This window comes from Chaetura pelagica, unplaced genomic scaffold (genome assembly GCF_000747805.2).
Source record: "Chaetura pelagica isolate M959 unplaced genomic scaffold, ChaPel_1.0 scaffold150, whole genome shotgun sequence".
NCBI lineage: Eukaryota > Metazoa > Chordata > Aves > Apodiformes > Apodidae > Chaetura > Chaetura pelagica.
Window position 1 is genome coordinate 1,560,221 of NW_009952052.1, and position 18,570 is coordinate 1,578,790.

Genomic DNA, 18,570 nt, shown 5'->3' on the forward strand with positions numbered 1-18,570 from the left:
AGGTTTTCCTATTGCTTTTTAGTGCACCAAGCTGCTCAATCCTGCTAGGTATTAAAAAAAAAAAAAAAAGTTTGGTTGATTGATTTTTTGGGGGTTTTGAAAAATATCTTAGTGGTTTTTAGTCTTGTAATGTACTTACATTGTATTTCCCAGTAAAGAAACAGTATTTTTTAGATTTATTTATTTTAAAGGTAGAGTTGCAGAGGTCTGTAAGCTTTAGTTGTTTGAATACACACCAGAAAAAAAATATCATAGTAAAAATGAGAATTATATTTAGGCATTACATTTAGTGTAAATAATTTTACTTGAAAATAAATTATTTTCTATGTAAGAGTCTTGTTGTTTTTTTTTTTTAAATCCTTCTCTTGGGTGTTCTGAGTCATTTGCTATGTTAGGCTTTAGGTGATACAGACAAGGAAACCAAATCAAATACATATTTTAGATCTGCTTCTCTGTTGATTTTTTTATTTCTTTTAAACCCAGGGAGAAGCAGGATTACCAGGAGTAGCTGGTTTGCCAGGCCAAAAAGGCAATAAAGGTGAAAAGGTAAAATATCAGTTGAATTCTGTCTTCCAAAATTTTATGTTGGCTTATTCTTCTTAAATAGAAACTTCATTAATTTTGTTGTTCCTTAAAGGAATCTCCCTGTACACAGTTTAAATCCTTTATCCTTCAGTCTCTGGTTCTGCACATGGGCCTCCTGCCAGGCAGCTTTCTCGCTTTGGAGTCCCCTCAACTCCCTGGAGCACAGTGTATCTGCTTGGGAGCAGAGTTCTGAGAGAGTTTATCTACACATTTGGTTGAAATTAAGTTAATTCCTTGCGAGTGTCTTTGCTTTGCAACTCCTTCCTTCAAATATATATTTCAGTTCTGATACTAGCTTTATAATTTTCCTAGGTGGAGAAAGAAGTTCAAGCATGTTTGTTTCCATAGCCCAGCTGAAACTAGAGGGATTACTGGAAGTTTCTAAATGTATTGTTTTTGCTAATCTTTGATCTGAGTATATAGAATAATTATTTATGTAAGAGTTAGCCTAAGTTACCAACATAGGGAGTTTCTTAGCATTTATTTGGGAAGCTGCTTTTGTGCACCTGACTTGACCAATTTATACTCTTAGTGCTACTAAGATGAGAAAGGAGACTCAGAAGTCTTATTTTTGTTTTACCATTCCATCTCACAGCCAAACAGCAATATTTAGCAGGTTAAACATAGTACCTCTGAGTAAAGCATGTCATGCCCTTTATCACCTCTAGTTCTGTTCTGTTCATTCTACAAACAGACCTTCACTGCATTGATTTTAAAAAAATCCAACAGTCAATGGACTATTCCAGCTTCTGTGCATCACTGACAGCAATTTGCATGAGGCCATGTCTGGCAATGTTGGTAATGACAGAAGTCCAGAATGTTTGTTTTAGAGGGCATCTTCTGTGATGTCAAACTGAAAATTGTTAAGCTTGAGATTCATGAAAAAATAAATCTTTCAAGATCTATACAAATACATTATTTTTTTTTCAGTGGCCTACTCCCTCTAAGTGCAAATTTGATCATTCATCATCAGCAACTTTGATTCTTCACTGAATATTTAGAGCCTGAGAAGGATTAGGTTCATCCAGCAGTTTAGCCTAAAGGTTTTTTGGTTTTTTTTATTGACATTTGTGATTAATTATAATTCACCAGTACTTCCTACTTCCTAGCTTTGGGGGTTTTCAGAGATTTTTGTATTTGTTTGTGGGTAGAGGACACGTAACTCCTGTGATTAAAAGGGTAGTCTCACTGTTGATTTTTGCGAGCAAACAAATACTGCCTTTAGTAGTGTCTACCATGATGGACTTAAACTTTATGTTCTCTCAGTCTTTACTATCATTTTTTCTTTGTCTCTGCATTTGTGCAAGTTTTCCATAACACTTGCTCTCTATGATGGCCTTGCTACAATAATCAGAGATGGAGAGGCAGCAAGATCCCAGATAATTCCAGACAAGCAGGATACATGATTTATTTCCAGATTATGTAAAGGAGAGTAACTTCACTGGCCAGTCACAAAACAAAGAGTATATCTCTACGTTGTCTGATGCTTCATTCTTCCACTTATATTTCCTACTTTGCTTGTGCTCAGCTCCTTATTATTTTGCTTTTAAATGTTATTATTAGCATTGAATTAACTATATTTAAACATCCTTGCCATGGCAGCAAACAAATGAAAATAAATTAATGCTAGGTTTTCTACCTCTTTCCTGGGAAATTTCTGTACTTGTTAATGTCATCTCTTGTTCAACACAGCATTGCTTCTCCTTTTATTTTACATTGTGTCATTCCAATTTACAGTCCACCATAATTATATGTATGACTGAATTTTCATGTATTTTTGTTGCTATGAGACTGGTAAGAAAGTCTCTACATACACAAATTGGTATTAGGCTATATTTGAGACTCCCCAAATTGCACTTCAGTCTAACATGCTTGTTTCCTAAGATCAGACTCTGTTTCGCCTGTTCAGGAATATCTAAGCTATCAAAAGTACAAAGAATTATACCTGATAAGCCATTTTTAGGCATTTTGAATTGAATTAACATCTTTCCAACTTCATTCCTGTACACTTTACAGTACTCTTGGCAGTCCTGTACTCTTGGCTCATCTTAGTAACTCTGAACAGGTTCAGAGTGTATTGTGGGCCCAAATTACTGAAGTGCCATATTTTCTCTGGAACAAGAATTAATGCAAATATTGATGCATCTCTGACAAGCTGCCCATCTGAATGTGAAGGAGCATCACTGATCAAAATTATTCCATTTGTGTGAATGACCTTCCTATTTATATTCCTGGCCTTCCATTATGGGTTTGTGACAAGGCATTATAAGGACAAATCTTATTCAACAATGAAAATATTTTCTCTGTTGGCTTTGAGAAGGTGTTATTGGGGCAGAGAAGCTGCTCAATTTCAGGTCTCTCTCCCCTACTGAACAACCAGACTGTTCAGTTTGATAACATCTACGCCTTACTGTGTAGAAGAAACTGTCCCAAGTGTAGTAGTCCCTGTTCCATTTGTTTCCTGTGCAAGTCTGGATCAGGGATGCTTGCTTTCCAGGATTTAATTCACTGGGTGATCCAGCTTCTGCAGTGGAGGCCAGCCTCTTCTTCTTTAACGTCTGAATAATTAAGACTCAGAAAGTCACCAGGACCAAATTTCTTTGCTCCTCAGTGATGTCTGCCCTGGCAACAAACTTTTTAGACTACCTGATAGCTTTTTCATGTTGAATGAAAACTGAGAGGCAGCAGCAGTGAGGTGTATAATTTAGATTATGCCTGAATAATATCCTTGGTTACTTTCATGGTATCTTGATTCTCAGCACAGTATATTTCACATGTTTCAAGTGGTCACAAGTCAGGTGGAACTCTCCTGTGATTTAACACATTTCTATATACATTCTATAGAGCTAGGTTTCCTCTTCTGCTGAGCTGTGTGAGATATTAACCATATTTTCTGTTTCAGAAGCAGTTTCTACTGCTTGAGCATTATATATAGCTACTCAGACTCTTACAAACATGTTCGTTGTTAGCACATCTTTTGATCACAGTATGAAGGTCCTGTTTTGTCCTTAAAATATAGAAATTCTTCAGAAAGAATATGGATCTCAGTAATTGAAATGGTTATGTATATACTGAGTATAAAAAAATAATTTATCAAAGAGTGTCATTGTTTGACTTGGGCAGGACAGAGGCTAAAAAAAAATAAATGTAATTTTATGATATCTTTCTTATTTTAATTTATTTCAAGTAAACTTAGTGCCCATAAAAGATTTTAAATTGAAATCCCAAAATAATTACTTCTTTTGATATATTAATAACCCATTCCAAGCTGTATTAATAGGTCATTGTTTAATGCTGTAAGTATAGTGGGGAGCAAAAAGCCAGAGGCAGAGTGCTTTCAAACATCAAAGTGGCTGTTGATGCACACCATGGAGAAATGTATTGCTATTCAAGTGAGCTTCATTAATTTCAATTTTATTTAAGGAATAAGACTTTTAAGACCCAATTTGAGGATTGCTAGAAATAGCTTCATAAAGTATATTGTTGCACTAGGAAATATTTGTAATAGAATAAAATAAGAGCTCATGGAGAACAAATGAGGTATCTGCTCTTCTTTCTGCCTATTTTCCTCGCTGGTCTTCCTTTCCTCCTCTGTTATTTCTCTTATAACCCAGGTAGACTTGATTCCACCTAAGGCATATCTATTGTGTTATGCAGCCTTGAGACTGGTTTTCTTGGGATCTGATTTTTGTTGCAGAGATTATTATAGGCTCAGATAGGGGCCTAGAAGCTGGAATGCATGGAAAAAAAGAAAAAAAAAATTCCTGGGCAAAATACCAGTGGCTGTTAGTGATGGCATAGTCAGGAGTTGCCAGTGTACTTAGTAGACTAAAATTTTATAATGAGTGTAAGAAGACACTCCACTTCTCAGCAACACCCAGCTCAGGCTGTGGCTAAGCCCCTGCACTGCAGCAGCGTGAAGGCTTCCATTGGAAATGAGAGGGATAAGACTTCCTGGGCTATGTACTCCTTGCTTCTTCCCCAGTGCCAGTGAAACCCTGGCGTTATGCTGCCTTTGGGATGAGTTTTCTTTCTGACCCTTAGCAGATTTTCTGAATTTGTTGTATTGATCAACTAGCAGTTGTTAATGAGTTGTTTGAGTATTTTTCCTCAGGTCTAAATACTTCTGTCACCATTTTAGAATAATAACGGTTCACCTGTCTGTATGTCTAATTTCTAAATTTTAGCTTAGATCATTTTTTAACAGGGGCAGCCTGTGACATTAATCATACGTATGACAGATCTAGTATGAAGGATGCAATCTGTACATTTCATCTTTCACTTTCCACTTTATCACTTTTGGAAACCCTGTCAGTACCTTGTCTGTTGGGAACAACTCAGTTCAGAGTGTGCTGGTATTTATTGTTGATAATAATTCACATTTCTCTTACCTGGACATTTCTGATGCTATTGGCATACATAATTACACAGAGATTAAAATGGAGAAAGATAATTTATTTAATCATATCCTGAAAAACCAAAGCTGATTTTGGTTAAGGAGTATTTTGACAGCTTACTCATTTTGTCTGAATTAATATTTCCCCATTCTAGACAAGGGCAATGTTGTAATGTAGAACTCTAGCAGTGTTTGCTCTAGGCAATGTCAGTCTTTCTATTGAGTGCACTCGCTTTATTTTAGTATTAAAATCATCAGTTGTACCTGGTTAGTACAGAATCCTGCAGAGAACATTTTCTATAAAAATTCCTTGTAGACTTTGTTTTTTAGATTAAATATTAATGTATCAAGTTAAACCCACTCCATGTCACAATGTAAAGATATTTTAAATAAATATGCAATTTAAGAGACAAGATAATATGTTTAAATAAAAATCCTAAAAGAAAGTTTTTCAGGGATATATGAGAAAGGACTATAATTTGATAAATTCAATTACCACTTTGCATTCTCTCAATCACCACATTTAGTTTTAGGCTATCCGTCTCTACACAAGTCTTCAATAGTAACGTGTGATATATGAATCAAGCTACTGTGTTTTGTGTCTGCTACTAGCAGATCATTTCTAGTTCTGCAACAGGTGTATCAAATAAAGGCAGCATGGTGCAAAGAGGTAAAGGTCAAGTGCTTTTGCAACTCTCTGAATCATTAATGTTAAAAAAATACAAATGTAGTACTGCAGGTGGTCTCAGATGTACAAAACTGTTTCCACTTGAGAAAGAAGGTTCATTGCTATCATTGGAAAGGCACATGTTTGCTGTCTGCCATCTCTCTATTTTTATAGAAAGTTGAAAGAAGCATTTTTCATTTTAATTTCAGCCTGCTGAATTTCCAGCCTGTGGGCTTAGAAGTTTTGCATTGTGAAGCATTGTGAAAAATAGTGGCCTTCCTATTGTTTGCAAGAGATCATCTTATGAAAAAAAGTGCTATGGCTTAAATATTTTTTCAATAAGTATGTTGTGCTCAGTTACGAAGTATTTTCGCTGATACCCTTAGTAGAAAATCCTAACAGCAGGCTTGAGGCTCACATTACTTACCTTGGGATCTTGTTACGCTGAATATACCTTGTAACCTATAAATGCCAGCATTCTGCAGTTTATGAGATTGTTCTTCTAGCAGCATATATTTCTGTTTGCATTGGTAACTCTAAGCAAATGCTGATTTTTATTATAATTCTTACTAATTTAGTTACATAACCTTAAAAAGCTAAATTGCAGTGTGTGTTGGAAGTTAGAATACTCTTGTTAAGTTATAAAAGAGTTGAGGTACATGTAGACTTGATGGTCAGGAACCCTGTTTTTTCTTCTCATTGTATACTTTTGGCATCTGCTACATAAGAAAGAGAAGAGAATGCTTGTTTGCTTTTACAAAGAACTTTGAGCTCTGCAGAAGCAAAGGAAAATGCCAATTATGCAAAAAAAATATTGAAAATAGGCAAAACCCCTTTTAAAAATGTGTGTGCCCATTGTTTTTTTTCCTTTTTATTATGTTATGATGCTTGTGTGAATAATATTATAGGCTGTACAACACACAGTATCTAATTATTAAAGTCACTGAATAAAAGCATGGAAAAGTAGAATCTTTCATGCTGTGGTTATTAAAATCACAATTACAAGAGAGAAGCATGATTTCATAATCTAATTTGCAGTAGAAAATAACTGTCTTCAAGGTGGGAAGTCTGTCTGGGGTTAGTGGAGCAGAAGTGTAAACATACCTTGGTTAAATGGCTGGGAAGTTGTGTATGCTAAAGGCTTCCTGGCATGTAGCAGCCTGTGTAATTTTAGACTATGCAGTATATAAAAATACACTGCTGAATGTGGTTCTGGTCTATTAAAATACTGGCAGATGGCATAAGGGAACAGAGCGTGCATAGATAAGAGAGTCACTCTGTGAGTGATTAGATAAGGTAACCAGAGGCTAGTCCTCCTTCTTCATCTCTCTTAATGCCAGTGGGTTCATACTATTCACATGCATAGGATTTTAGTCTACTTTTGGGATGGAGCTAACAGAGGACCGTTCTATTATCTAGATGAATAAGACATAGGAAATGGTTCATACGCTCCTCCAGAACATCATTGTTTCTGAGCAGTGGTTTAAACTTATGGCTGGAATGCTGCTCTGCACCCATGAGTCAATAATTTTGATTGATTTGTTTTGCTCACCTGTTATTAACAAAGGAGTTTTGAGCGAGGCTGCACACATGCAGTTATTTTATTATGGTTTCTGTGAATAGTTGTGAAAAAAATTTAAATGGAGGACAGGGTTTCCCTGAGGGGATAAAACAGAGAGGGTGAGAGAAACTGAGTTTAAATAATGTATTTTTAAAATATTGTGGGTACATGAATTTTAGACCAAAGAAATTGATATTACATGTTGAGCTTTCTCAGTGTACAACACAACACAGTGAAAGTTGATACACTTGGCTTCATTCTGCTGTTGCAGTGAATTAATTCCCTTAAAATCAGGATACCTGCTTTCTATGGACATGTCCATGTCTTTGTCAGATGAGGGTCTTAGTTCACATTAAAGGTGGTTTAAAATATATTTACTTTGTCTGATTTTATAGTTACATTTTATCATTACCTCTTCCCTGGTGTTTACATTACTAAGCATGACAAAAACAGGGTAGAAAGTTTTTTTTTGTTGACTCAGAAGTGACCTGAGTAGCTGTTAGCCTCAGAAGTCTTTAAAACTTCTAACAGAATAATTTGTTTTGTAGGGTGAAATGGGTGCAAAAGGACATGATGGTGTTGCTGGTCTTCCTGGCGAAAAGGTATGTTCCTGTTTATTGACACATAATTTGACTCCTGGGAAGTGTTCATTATGCCAGTGGCTTGTCTGTAATTATGTACAATTATTGGGAGGATAGAACAAACACATGAACTTCTCTTTATGTGCACTGCCAAGTTTTTGTAACACTGAAAAAACCTCTCAGCCCAGTCGTATTCTCTGCAGTTGCACTTGTTTGCATTTGTTTTTTCTAGAAAGGGGGCTGCGCAGAGCCAAAGGAAGCCACTTGTTCCTCTGTGCAGCTTGTGGGTTGCAAGCCTAGGCAAGAGCTGTTATGGTCTTAACAGGCCACTTGATAAAGCTTTGAGATGAACACCACTGACCTCTAAGTGAAGACTTGGAAATAAATAGCTGTGGCTAAGAAAGCATGTCAGTCTACTTGGGTATTCAAGAGGATAAGTTTCACTTCATTTTGGGAAGTTAGTGTGTGAATTAAGGCAGTTGTACAGGTTTACATAGTTAAGAGCAAGGTACCTGTATTAGAGAAAGTCCACTAGTCTAAAATCCAGTATATTCAGTATAGAAGACAGCCCTCTCATAACACTGAGGAAAACTGTGTTGCTGGACTTTCTAATAATTTGGTCTCTTGCAGCTTTTTTTGTTCCACAGTACCAGTTGAAAGAAATAGTGGAATTTCTGCATATACATGAAAGGCAGTTAATATACAAATTAATTAAACTCTCCAGATAAATGTGTTAGTGCACTTAACTGTTTTTGTTTTTTTTTAAATTTATTTTCCTTTCGCTGGTGTCTTTAGCATTATGATTTGAGTCCTTATCCCTCAATCCTGTCAATTTAGATCCTTTTTCATCAGTACTTCAGGTTTCTGTTCTTTCCCTACCATAAACAAATATGCCTTTTAAAAGCAGCTGTTGCTGCTTTTCAAATATCAAGAATTTCACTATTGTGATTTATTGGCTGACATGCTGCTTCCACATGTATGCAACATTTTAGTAATGGCAAGGGGTTTGGTTAATTCAGTAATTGTCAAGATGCTTAAACACTGAAATAACTATATTTTCATTCCACTGTCAGGGTTAAGATCTAATTAACAGCATATCTTTCCCCTACCATAAACAAATATGCCTTTTAAAAGCAGCTGTTGCTGCTTTTCAAATATCAAGAATTTCACTATTGTGATTTATTGGCTGACATGCTGCTTCCACATGTATGCAACATTTTAGTAATGGCAAGGGGTTTGGTTAATTCAGTAATTGTCAAGATGCTTAAACACTGAAATAACTATATTTTCATTCCACTGTCAGGGTTAAGATCTAATTAACAGCATATAGAAACATGAAACTTATCTTTCATTTTTCTTAACTGTTTCTATCTGAAATTGTGGTTCTGTTAATAATGGGAGGGAGATGTATCTCACCAAAGAGATGAGTTAAAATAACAATATTTTCTGCTGATGCTAAGTTATGTATGATAGAAAAATGGAGAGCAGACTGCAAAGATGTTCAAAGGCTTTTGCAGCATTGAGGGACTGTATCATGAAGTGCCGTGTAAAACTCTGGCAAAGTCATAGTAAAGAGATGCAGATGAAGAGGAAAATTAAACCAAACTATGTGTTTCATGTCAGACTAGCTACTAGTGTTCATTAAAGTGATCCTGGCATTACACATCAATTAAAACACCCATTTGCTGTCAAGTACTAGTCAAATAAAGAAATGACATTTAGGAATATTTAGGAGAACAATAGGGTATGAAGGAAAAGTATCTTAAAGTCACTTATCAATGAAACTATAATGTGCTGGATCTTGTAATGCTGTATACAGTTTTGGCTGCCACATCTCAAAATATATCTAATATTAATGGATAATGTTCAGAAGAGGCGTCAAGAGTGATCAGGAGCATTGGGTATCTTCCTATTGAGATGTGACAATGTAGAGTTAGATTTGAAAAAAGGCAAAATTGAGAGGAATATGTCATATTCTGTGATCTGTAAAATCATGAGTGAACCAGAAAAAAAATTGATAGGGGCTTAATTATTTATTTAGCCATTTGTTTCATTGTGAGAACTAGACTATCAAACCTATCTGGTAGCAAGTTCAAAAGGGACAGCAACAGGTCATTATTCATACTCTGTGGTTACAGATGGAAAGCTCTACCACAGGATTTAAATTGTCTGAAAAATGCCTAGAAAGTTGATGGATTGAAAATCCATGGAGGTGTCTGGCATAGACACTGCTGCTTTTCTCTAAGTTTTTGAGGTCCAAGACACTGAAATCTGGGAAACACACTGGAGAAGTCTCTATGGTTGCCCTGTTTATTTGTCTGTAGGCATCTGTTGCTGCCACAGTTGTAGTCATATACTTGACTAGAGAAACATTTTATTTGATCCAGCTAGACAGTTTTTACTTTACTGTGCTCCCAGATGTGAATTAATGGAAAGAGCTATTGTAAAATGTTGTAAATTGAATGAGATTGATCTCGAATGAAGCTGTGTTTTCCCTTGGCTCTTTCTGTAGCTCCTTCTCTGATGTTATCTTTATTTAAAATTACCCTACATTGCTTTTCCAGTACAAGTTATTATTACAGTTTCCATGGTTAACACTGTTTGGGTTTTTTTTTGCTTAGCGCCTTGCAGATTCTCTCTCAAGCCAAATCCCAAAGCTCCTGTTAGTTTATGTAAGGCTCAACAGTGAGATCGTATTTAAGATCAAGACCTTGCTTTTCCTCAACATTATAATTCTTCTAATCCAGACTACATAAAAGCCATGCTGTTGTTGTATATCAAAATTAACTACCACAGAATCTGAAACTAGCAAAATCAAAAACTGTTTTAAAAGAAGAAAAAGCAAACAAAGTGTTTTGAACATGAACAGCTAGATGAAAAAACTGAGATCCAGCTACCAAGCTTCTACTATCCTGAGTTTTCATGTCTGTGCGTAGTACAGTGCTTTGTGAAGTTATTAGGTCCTTCCTGAAGGTTGAATCACTGTATTTTTCTCATGCTTTGAATGGTGTTAACATTCTCCGTCTCTCAGTTTAAGCTCTCGTCAAGAGCTTAAAAATATAAGAGGAGAGTGTTCTATGCTAGTGTTAGTTTGTAGTTCTAAAAGAGAGGCAATTGTCCTCCCTTAGAAGAAAAGTTGTTTCATTTGTAGAGTACCAGAATTCAGGGGAAGTTCAGATTGTACATTAAGAAAATATTCTTCACTGAAAGGGTAATTGATCACTGGAACAGGGTTCCCAGTGAGGTGGTCAGAGTTCAAGAAGCATCTGGATGACACTCTTAGTTGTATGGTTTAGTTTTAGGTAGTCCTGTGAGGAGCAGGGAGGGAGACTTAATGATCATTATGGGTCCCTTCCAACTCGAGGTATTCTGTGGTTCCATGATATGGAATACATTGCCATGATCCCTTTCCTGCAGTCAGGGCTTATTTGTAGCTCAACCTTCTGGGGACAATTATCCAAGATATCTATCAAATCATGACACAGGAAGAACTGGAATGTTGTGGTAAAGCAAACTCACTGTTATTCCTCTGAGGCCTTATGCCTATGCTGGCTTGAGGGTGTTCAGCAAAGTCTGTGAGGACGGAAGAAACACATGTTAAAGAAAGCAGTGTATTAGCCTACTTTGGCGATTAGCAAGTGAAATTTTCTCTGGATACTCTTCTGAAGCCATTCAATATAACTGGATTGTGGCCAGAGTGCTGGCTGTATGGCCTGAGAATAAGCATGCTGAAATGAAATCTGTCCCTGAAGTGGAGGTCTGAGGTGACTAGAGTTCTCTAAGGTGTAGGATGACAGTCGCCTATCTGCTGCAAATCAGGCTGCACAAGTTCAACAACCCTGATGTGGCAGTTAGACTGACCTCATTATGACAAAAACTGATTGCTCTGCCATGAAGAATGGTCTTCATTCATCACTGCTGTGTGCAGGGTCACACCACTGGTGTAATCTGAGCAATGTTGATACATTACTGGAAAGTATTCCTGCAGAACAAGTTGAAGTATTTTCCTAGTGTTCCTGTCATACTGAAATGCTGAGAGGACTCTCTTGTTGGTGAGACCTTTGGGCTTCTTCTTCACTGCAGTTAGAGTGTCTTATTGCTTGCATAAAGGTTGTATTTGTGCATTTCCTTTCCATAGCATCTACTAGGGAATTGATACAGATAAGGATGGTCAGCTTCACTGTTATGTATTTTGTGCCAGAGGAGAACAAGGTTAGTCTCTCCACTCTTCCAGCCCCGGAAACTATTAGACTTTGCAATAACTAGGTCACATGTTGAGTATTCCTTTTGTAGTATACTTCTAAATAATCAAAATAATCTGACTATTTAAGGAGGTATACACTTTGCACCATGACCAGAAGATCAAATATTCCAGTCTCAAAATGTGTTCTTGGTGAGGTGGGGGGGAACCAAACCAGAAAACAAATCAAACCAACCAAAACAAACAAGCAACAACAAACCAACCAAAAAAACCCCAAACAATCCAGAAAAACGACCAACCAAAAAAACCCCAACAAACAAAGAACAAAAAAACCCCAACAAATCAAACAGCAACAACAAACCAACCCACAAGCCACCAGCTCTTTTTCTTTCCTTTACAAGAAGTTAATTCTGTTCCTTTCCTTTCCTGAGCTTTTGTAAACTCAAAAAGAGGGAGGGTTTGATTTGCCACTGTATTGTTGAGGTTTTTCTTTTTCTTGACCTTCATGTGTCACTCATCCATATAACTTCTTTCCTTCTCTTTGCTTCTGGGTCTATAATACCATCAGGATGAAGCTCCAGATTTAATTTTTTTTAAATGTCTTATACTTCTGATATCCCAATGTACTCCTGTGTTCACAGGAAGGAAGTATTTCTGGTCTGTGATATCTTGACAATGAGGATGAACTTCTCAACTGTCTTGGCATATTACATTTTAGGTATAGACAGTCTCTGCTACTCAAAGTTTAGCATGAGTGTTCCTACACCTGAAGGAAAGGTTGCTACCATAGCATATACTTTGATGCAACATAATAAGCCTCTTGGGGAATATGTGTGTGTTATGCGTTCTAGTGAGTAGTTAGCTCAGTTCTTGGCTATTCCCTATTTGTCTTTTTTCTTTTTTGTATAGCAAAAATACTTTTTCTTCATTCTTGGTCACTGCTTTCTTAAAAATAAAATAAATCTAGTCAGAATTTAGAAGAATCAGAAGAGTTACCAATCTAAATCATGTTTTTGCCTGTTCTTCTTTATCAATACTTCCATAATAGTTATTTTCTTATGATCAGTGATATACAATACGTAGTGGCGGTAAAGGTACATCTATGTTTCTTAAATTACACTTTGCCAAATACTCATGAAACCATTATCTTCCAATATTTGACTTTCAAATGGTTTAGCTTTACTGTTGTAGTTTTCTGTACTATTTTTTGCAGTCTAAATTAAGAACAGACATCCTAAAATATTAAATATATTGAGTAAGCTTTTTAAAATAGATGGGTTTGCACAGTAAGCCTGAAGAAGTAGTGAAATATGCAATATGCTGTGCATTTGCTACTGCACATGGGTCCTCCATAGTGTATTAGTAAAATAAACAGTTTAGACAGCGTGAAAGGAGAATTAAATGCTCATGTGAATAAAAATAATGTTTATCACTACACAACTTAGATTCACATTCAAAGTCGGACTAAAGAAAAAAATGGAATGTACATTTCAAGAGCTCTACCAGCTGCACAAGTGCTATTTGTACTTCAAGAGTCATGAAAATGAGATTGGGTTTACATGAGGCTTTGCAGAAGGTATCTGTAAAAAGATTGGTCTTTTTTAGTTCACTTGTGACAATGGCCCAACAAAGTGTATACATGAAGTCAGAGATTTTGTGAGGTATAAGATAACAGGACTAGAATATATCATGCTTTTTGTGGTGGTATTTTTCTCATGTAACTGTATGACATGGCTAAGCAAAACTTCAGTGTTCTCAAGTCCATTATCAGTGTGCTGCCTTCAGTTTTAACTGTCTCTGAGCCCAACACTGATTATTTTATTCTTGCTAAATTTGATTACCCTTTTGAAATAGGGTTCTCCTTATATTTGGTACAGGTAAGGAAATGATTGGTAAAAGGATTCCCAAACTGTGATATTGATACCATTTGTGGTATGCATGCTGCATCAAAATGGCATGTTAACACTTCCTGAACAGCTTTCTTTGCATTTCCTGGTGGGAAGTGCTACACTTTTCCTTAGTGGTACCTGAGAAAATGCATCTGAAAACTGCTGCATTATAAGATTTTATTTTTAAGAAGAAATTTAATTCAGAAGCTCTCTCTATATATATAAATTACAAATTTTTGAAAAACAATTACATTCTGGTATAGCATGTGACTTCAACATACTTTCAGAGATGCTTTTAATACCCATCTCCATACTGAGTTAATCCAGGGTCAGGTCTTCAGGTCTTTATGTTGTAAAACCTACAACTAGTAATTTGTTAAATGGACATCCAGATCAAATCTTGTTATCATGAAGATCCTTCTGACTATTGACCTGCTTTCCCCGTTGCTCCAGCTAAACTATGGAAACTTTGTCTAGAATTTTCCAAGGCATATTTGATTTTGCAGAAGAGCCATAGCCTATTATACCAGTTTAGCATAAGCTCCTGGAGCATCAGTCACTCATGCAAATGAACAAATCTGAGGAGACACTGGTGTTGAGCTTACAGTAATGCAGTCTTTTCCCTGCAGCTGTCTTGAAAGATCTCTGGACACAGTGCCTTCCACATTTTATGTGCTGTACAGATCCTTGACAGGGGTCAGGATATTTCCGAAGTAGCTCATCAGCATCTCTGAGAAAGCTTAAAAAAATGCATGTGGAGCACTGGATAGGTACTGCTTAAAGCCATCTTACTCAGTTTGCCTGTCTTTCATTCAGTGCCACCCAATTTCTCAGCTGCTGTCATTACTAATAAATTGTATTTTGACACTTTTAGATTGAGTATGGACATAAATTGTACAAGTAATGCAGCTTTTGAAAAATGCTTTTACTGCTTAGTTCTGGAGTCTCCAACAGAGATTAAAAATGTATAAATACTTACATAGGAAAAATCATTCAGCATCAGAAAGCTTTTCAAAGTAAGAGAATCGTGAGTTGTAGTAACATAAAGCTGAAACAACATTTCAGTAGGAAATACAGTGCAGAAAACAAGGTTTTATGTATGAGCAAAGAAGTAAATAGATCACCCTCAAAAAAGAAAGACAATGTTTTTACAGTTGGAAACTTTATCACTGCTGTGTTAAAGCCTTGAGTTTGGGAATTGCTGGTGATTGGAGATGCAGCAGTTGGACACGTCTACTACAGCAACAAATTTGATACAGCTTTCTTAAATTCTTTTTGTGTTTTCAGTGGTATATCTGTGCGTCATTAGCACACATCTGATATTTAAGAGATTCAAAAATGTGAAGAGAGTAGCTCCCTATAGCTTTCTAATGCATGAATATGCTTTCTAAAAAATCTTACTGGGCCAATACACCTTAGACCTTTATGGGTTTTTATCACTTGTTTCATTGTTTCAGCATGTATAGTTCTTGCTTTCTTGCTCTCGTTCTCTCCTTAGAGTTACAAGGAAGTGTTTTTAATAGCCTTTGATCATAAATTTGATTCCAGAGAGCTGTCTGCTGCACGGACTTATTTTTGCCTTATTAGGTGATTTTTGCAGTTCACAACTCCAGGAACTGTTGAGCTCCCTTTTTTTTTTTTTTTTCAATTCCTGAAGCTAAACGACAGCAGTTCAGTTCAGCTCTTGATAGAAAGCTCTGGGGAACTGAATTACCTTGCATGCAGTGACACTGCTTGGGTATTCCATTCTGGTGCTATTGTTGGTTAGCAGCGATTTGGTTTATAGTTAAAGAATCATAGAGGGTTTTTTCGAGACAAGAAAGAAATATTGTGCTTTCATCTGTCAGCAAACCCATCCAAGGGAAGCAGTGGCATTGTCTTCTGTCCTTTTGCAGTTTCTCTCAAAATCAGAGTAGTATGTCTCAGTAGAACAAAAGTGCAAAATAGCTAGATGTTTGTATCACTCAGCATCAAAGCCACAGACGAGTGACACTGGTGAGATAAGAGTAGGGGTGGAAGGGAATACCCTCTGGTATTTGCAACAAAACTGTAATAACCCGCAGAACGTGGCCAGCCCATGGGCCTGGGCTGCAGCGCCTGCTATTGTGATGTGAGGTGTGGCCAAAGAATTCAGAGGTCAGCATCCATTTCATAGGGGTCTGGGCTGCTGGAAGCAAAATTGAGGGTGGCATGTTGCCATGCAGGACGGGCTTTTGTTAGCATGTTATGTAATGTGGAAGTAAAAAATAATGCAGTTGTTAAATAATGCAGTCGTTAAATGCAGCTCTTTGTTCCTTAATCAGATTCATGAATACTCAAGCTGTGAGCCTGGCTGGCTCTGGGATTCTTAGCTACATTTGAAAAGCTTCGGTCAGGACCTTACGACTTGAAAAGGGTGGGGGGAGGCTTGAGGATTTTTCTTCAATTGTTCCTTAATTATATTTATTGTTGTTTTTATTCTGGGAGTTTTCTGTAGCACATAGACTTTTTTTTTTTTTTTTTAAATTCTCTTTCAGTTGTGAGGGCTGTAGATTTTGAAATAATATTTTGAGCTCTTCACATCTCATCAGAAAGTAGATCTTTTAGAAAAACACTCATTATTGCAAGACTTAATGTTGTAAATGCTGGCAACAGTGTGTTGCAGGAGATGGAATAATCAGGGAGGAAGGAACTTTTTCACTGTAGTGCAGTATTGTACAGCATGTCTGACACGTTTTGCTTAGTTTTGTTTGTTTTCTTTTGAGGAATTAGGTATTGAACTTCAACAAATAAAGATTTAGGACCTGGTGAATTATCAATTTGTATTAGGTTAATTTAAAAAAGAGCTAAGTTGTGTTTCTGTTACTTATTTAATTTATATCCTGCAGTATTTTTTCCCTAAGAACTTATTTTACAAGTAGTGCATGAGATTTAAAAAAAATATATATTAGCCTCACACAATAGAAAATTTATATGTAGTACACTTTGAACAGAGGTTATAGATAATGCTATTTGCTGCTGTGTCTTGTGACCTATTTAGTCTTCTTTGTCCCTTTTTTCGGTGAGTGAGCTGCATCAGTCATATAATAATTTAAATAAATCCACCACTGATGTGAATTTTTAATATCAATTAATATACTTCTCAAAAATCCCTTAGATGATGTGAGTTTTATATTCCAAATTCTGTGTGTATTGCTATTTTTTCATTCATAGGTACCAAGTCGTTGGACATAAAACCTAATTTTTTTTATTCATACAGTAAAATCATTCATAGGTAGTGAAAAAAAGGATGGGCTTTTTTTGAATTCCCACCGCTAGACAGTATTTATCAACACCTAAGATTCATACTGCATGTTTCAAGTCTGGATCGATTAAACCAACATGAGACACTGAGGTTGGGCCAAGTCTTGTCTAATCAGCAGTCAGCCCTGTTGCTCTGGCATGAGGCTCCCAAAAATAGAAACACAAGAAGTCAAACAAGTAAGTGGAAGGGCACTAAAAGAAAAAGTGCTGCTAATTCCACTGTTGACTTTCTGTCTAATGGATTCTTGTTCCCAGGCCACGCTAAGTAAAGCAACTGGCGTGGGTGTGTTTCTGCAGATGGCTCAGCAGTGACACACATGGCCCAGCTGGCTGACAGGTGTTTTATTTGTATTTAACAAGTACCTCACACAAGACAGATTTGTATTTTTTTGTACAGATACTGAGAAGCTAGTCAGCTAATGCTTTTTCTTCAAAATTAACATCCCTCTTACTGATTTCTTTTTGTTGTGAAAGGCAGTTCTGTTTTTCCCTTAAAAATGAAGATACCAATTTAGTTTGTAATAAGGCACTAAATGGGATAATTTAATCCATAGTTAATTTAATAGGTCTAAGTTGTTACCTCTACATGTGGAAGATGCACATTTTATTTATAGCTATTGACATTAAGATCTCAAGAAATGTTTATTTAGCTGTCCACTTCTTAGAATGAAAATGCCCATTAAGAGTATGCATGGAAGGAGAATGTCAGCCTTCTGGGATATAGCTGTTACACTTTGTGCTCATGCATCTTCCCATAACGTGAGAAAGTCTTGGGACTTTCTTCAGCAGTGTAGTACAAGCAGTTCCCTGCCCAGAGGAGCATGCAATATTGATTGGGATGCACCCAAGGCTGCAAGTGAAGAGCAAAGGGGGGCAAAAAATTAACAGGCAAGAATAAATTGTGTACAATGCTATTCCCTTTTAATTTCATTGTAAGCTACATAACAGCACACTGCATAAATTGGAAAGAAATTGTTTCAGTGATCGTCTGTTTATTTAATTACACTTAGTTTTGTATTTTTTTAAATAACTGTGGGTGACATTTGTTAGTCACTGCCATGATAGCAATTTTGCTGGCAAAACTAGCAATGGAAATAGAGTCTCAGGATGCTCTTACAAATAATATTTAATTAGTGTGAACTCTCAGAGCTTCAGCCAGTTGGATGTACTAGGGACTATGACCAGTTTTCCTTCTCCCTACCCCTTCCTGTTTCTTCATATTTAAAGTCTGAGTATTTTTCTCGTCTGGTATCAAATACATGAGTTGGAATAAAGTGAGACTTCAGGAACTGTTAACAAAAATACATGGCTCTTTGCAGTGACGGGGTTATAATTCCAGTGTTCTGAAATTGCCAGAGGAAATGACCACCCTTTAGAATACAGTGTACTGGCAGTACTTCTGCTGAAC

The 18,570-nt window shown here is 36.4% G+C and overlaps 1 protein-coding gene across 1 annotated transcript in view; it reads left to right on the top strand.

The window, feature by feature from the left end:
* Nucleotides 1–18,570, top strand: part of COL19A1 (collagen, type XIX, alpha 1) — a 207,236-nt gene that overhangs the window by 57,679 nt on the left and 130,987 nt on the right. The window contains exons 5-6 of the mRNA XM_010003471.1: nucleotides 484–546; nucleotides 7,758–7,811. Coding sequence (XP_010001773.1) covers nucleotides 484–546; nucleotides 7,758–7,811 — 117 coding nt within the window. The remainder of the gene's footprint in view (nucleotides 1–483; nucleotides 547–7,757; nucleotides 7,812–18,570) is intronic.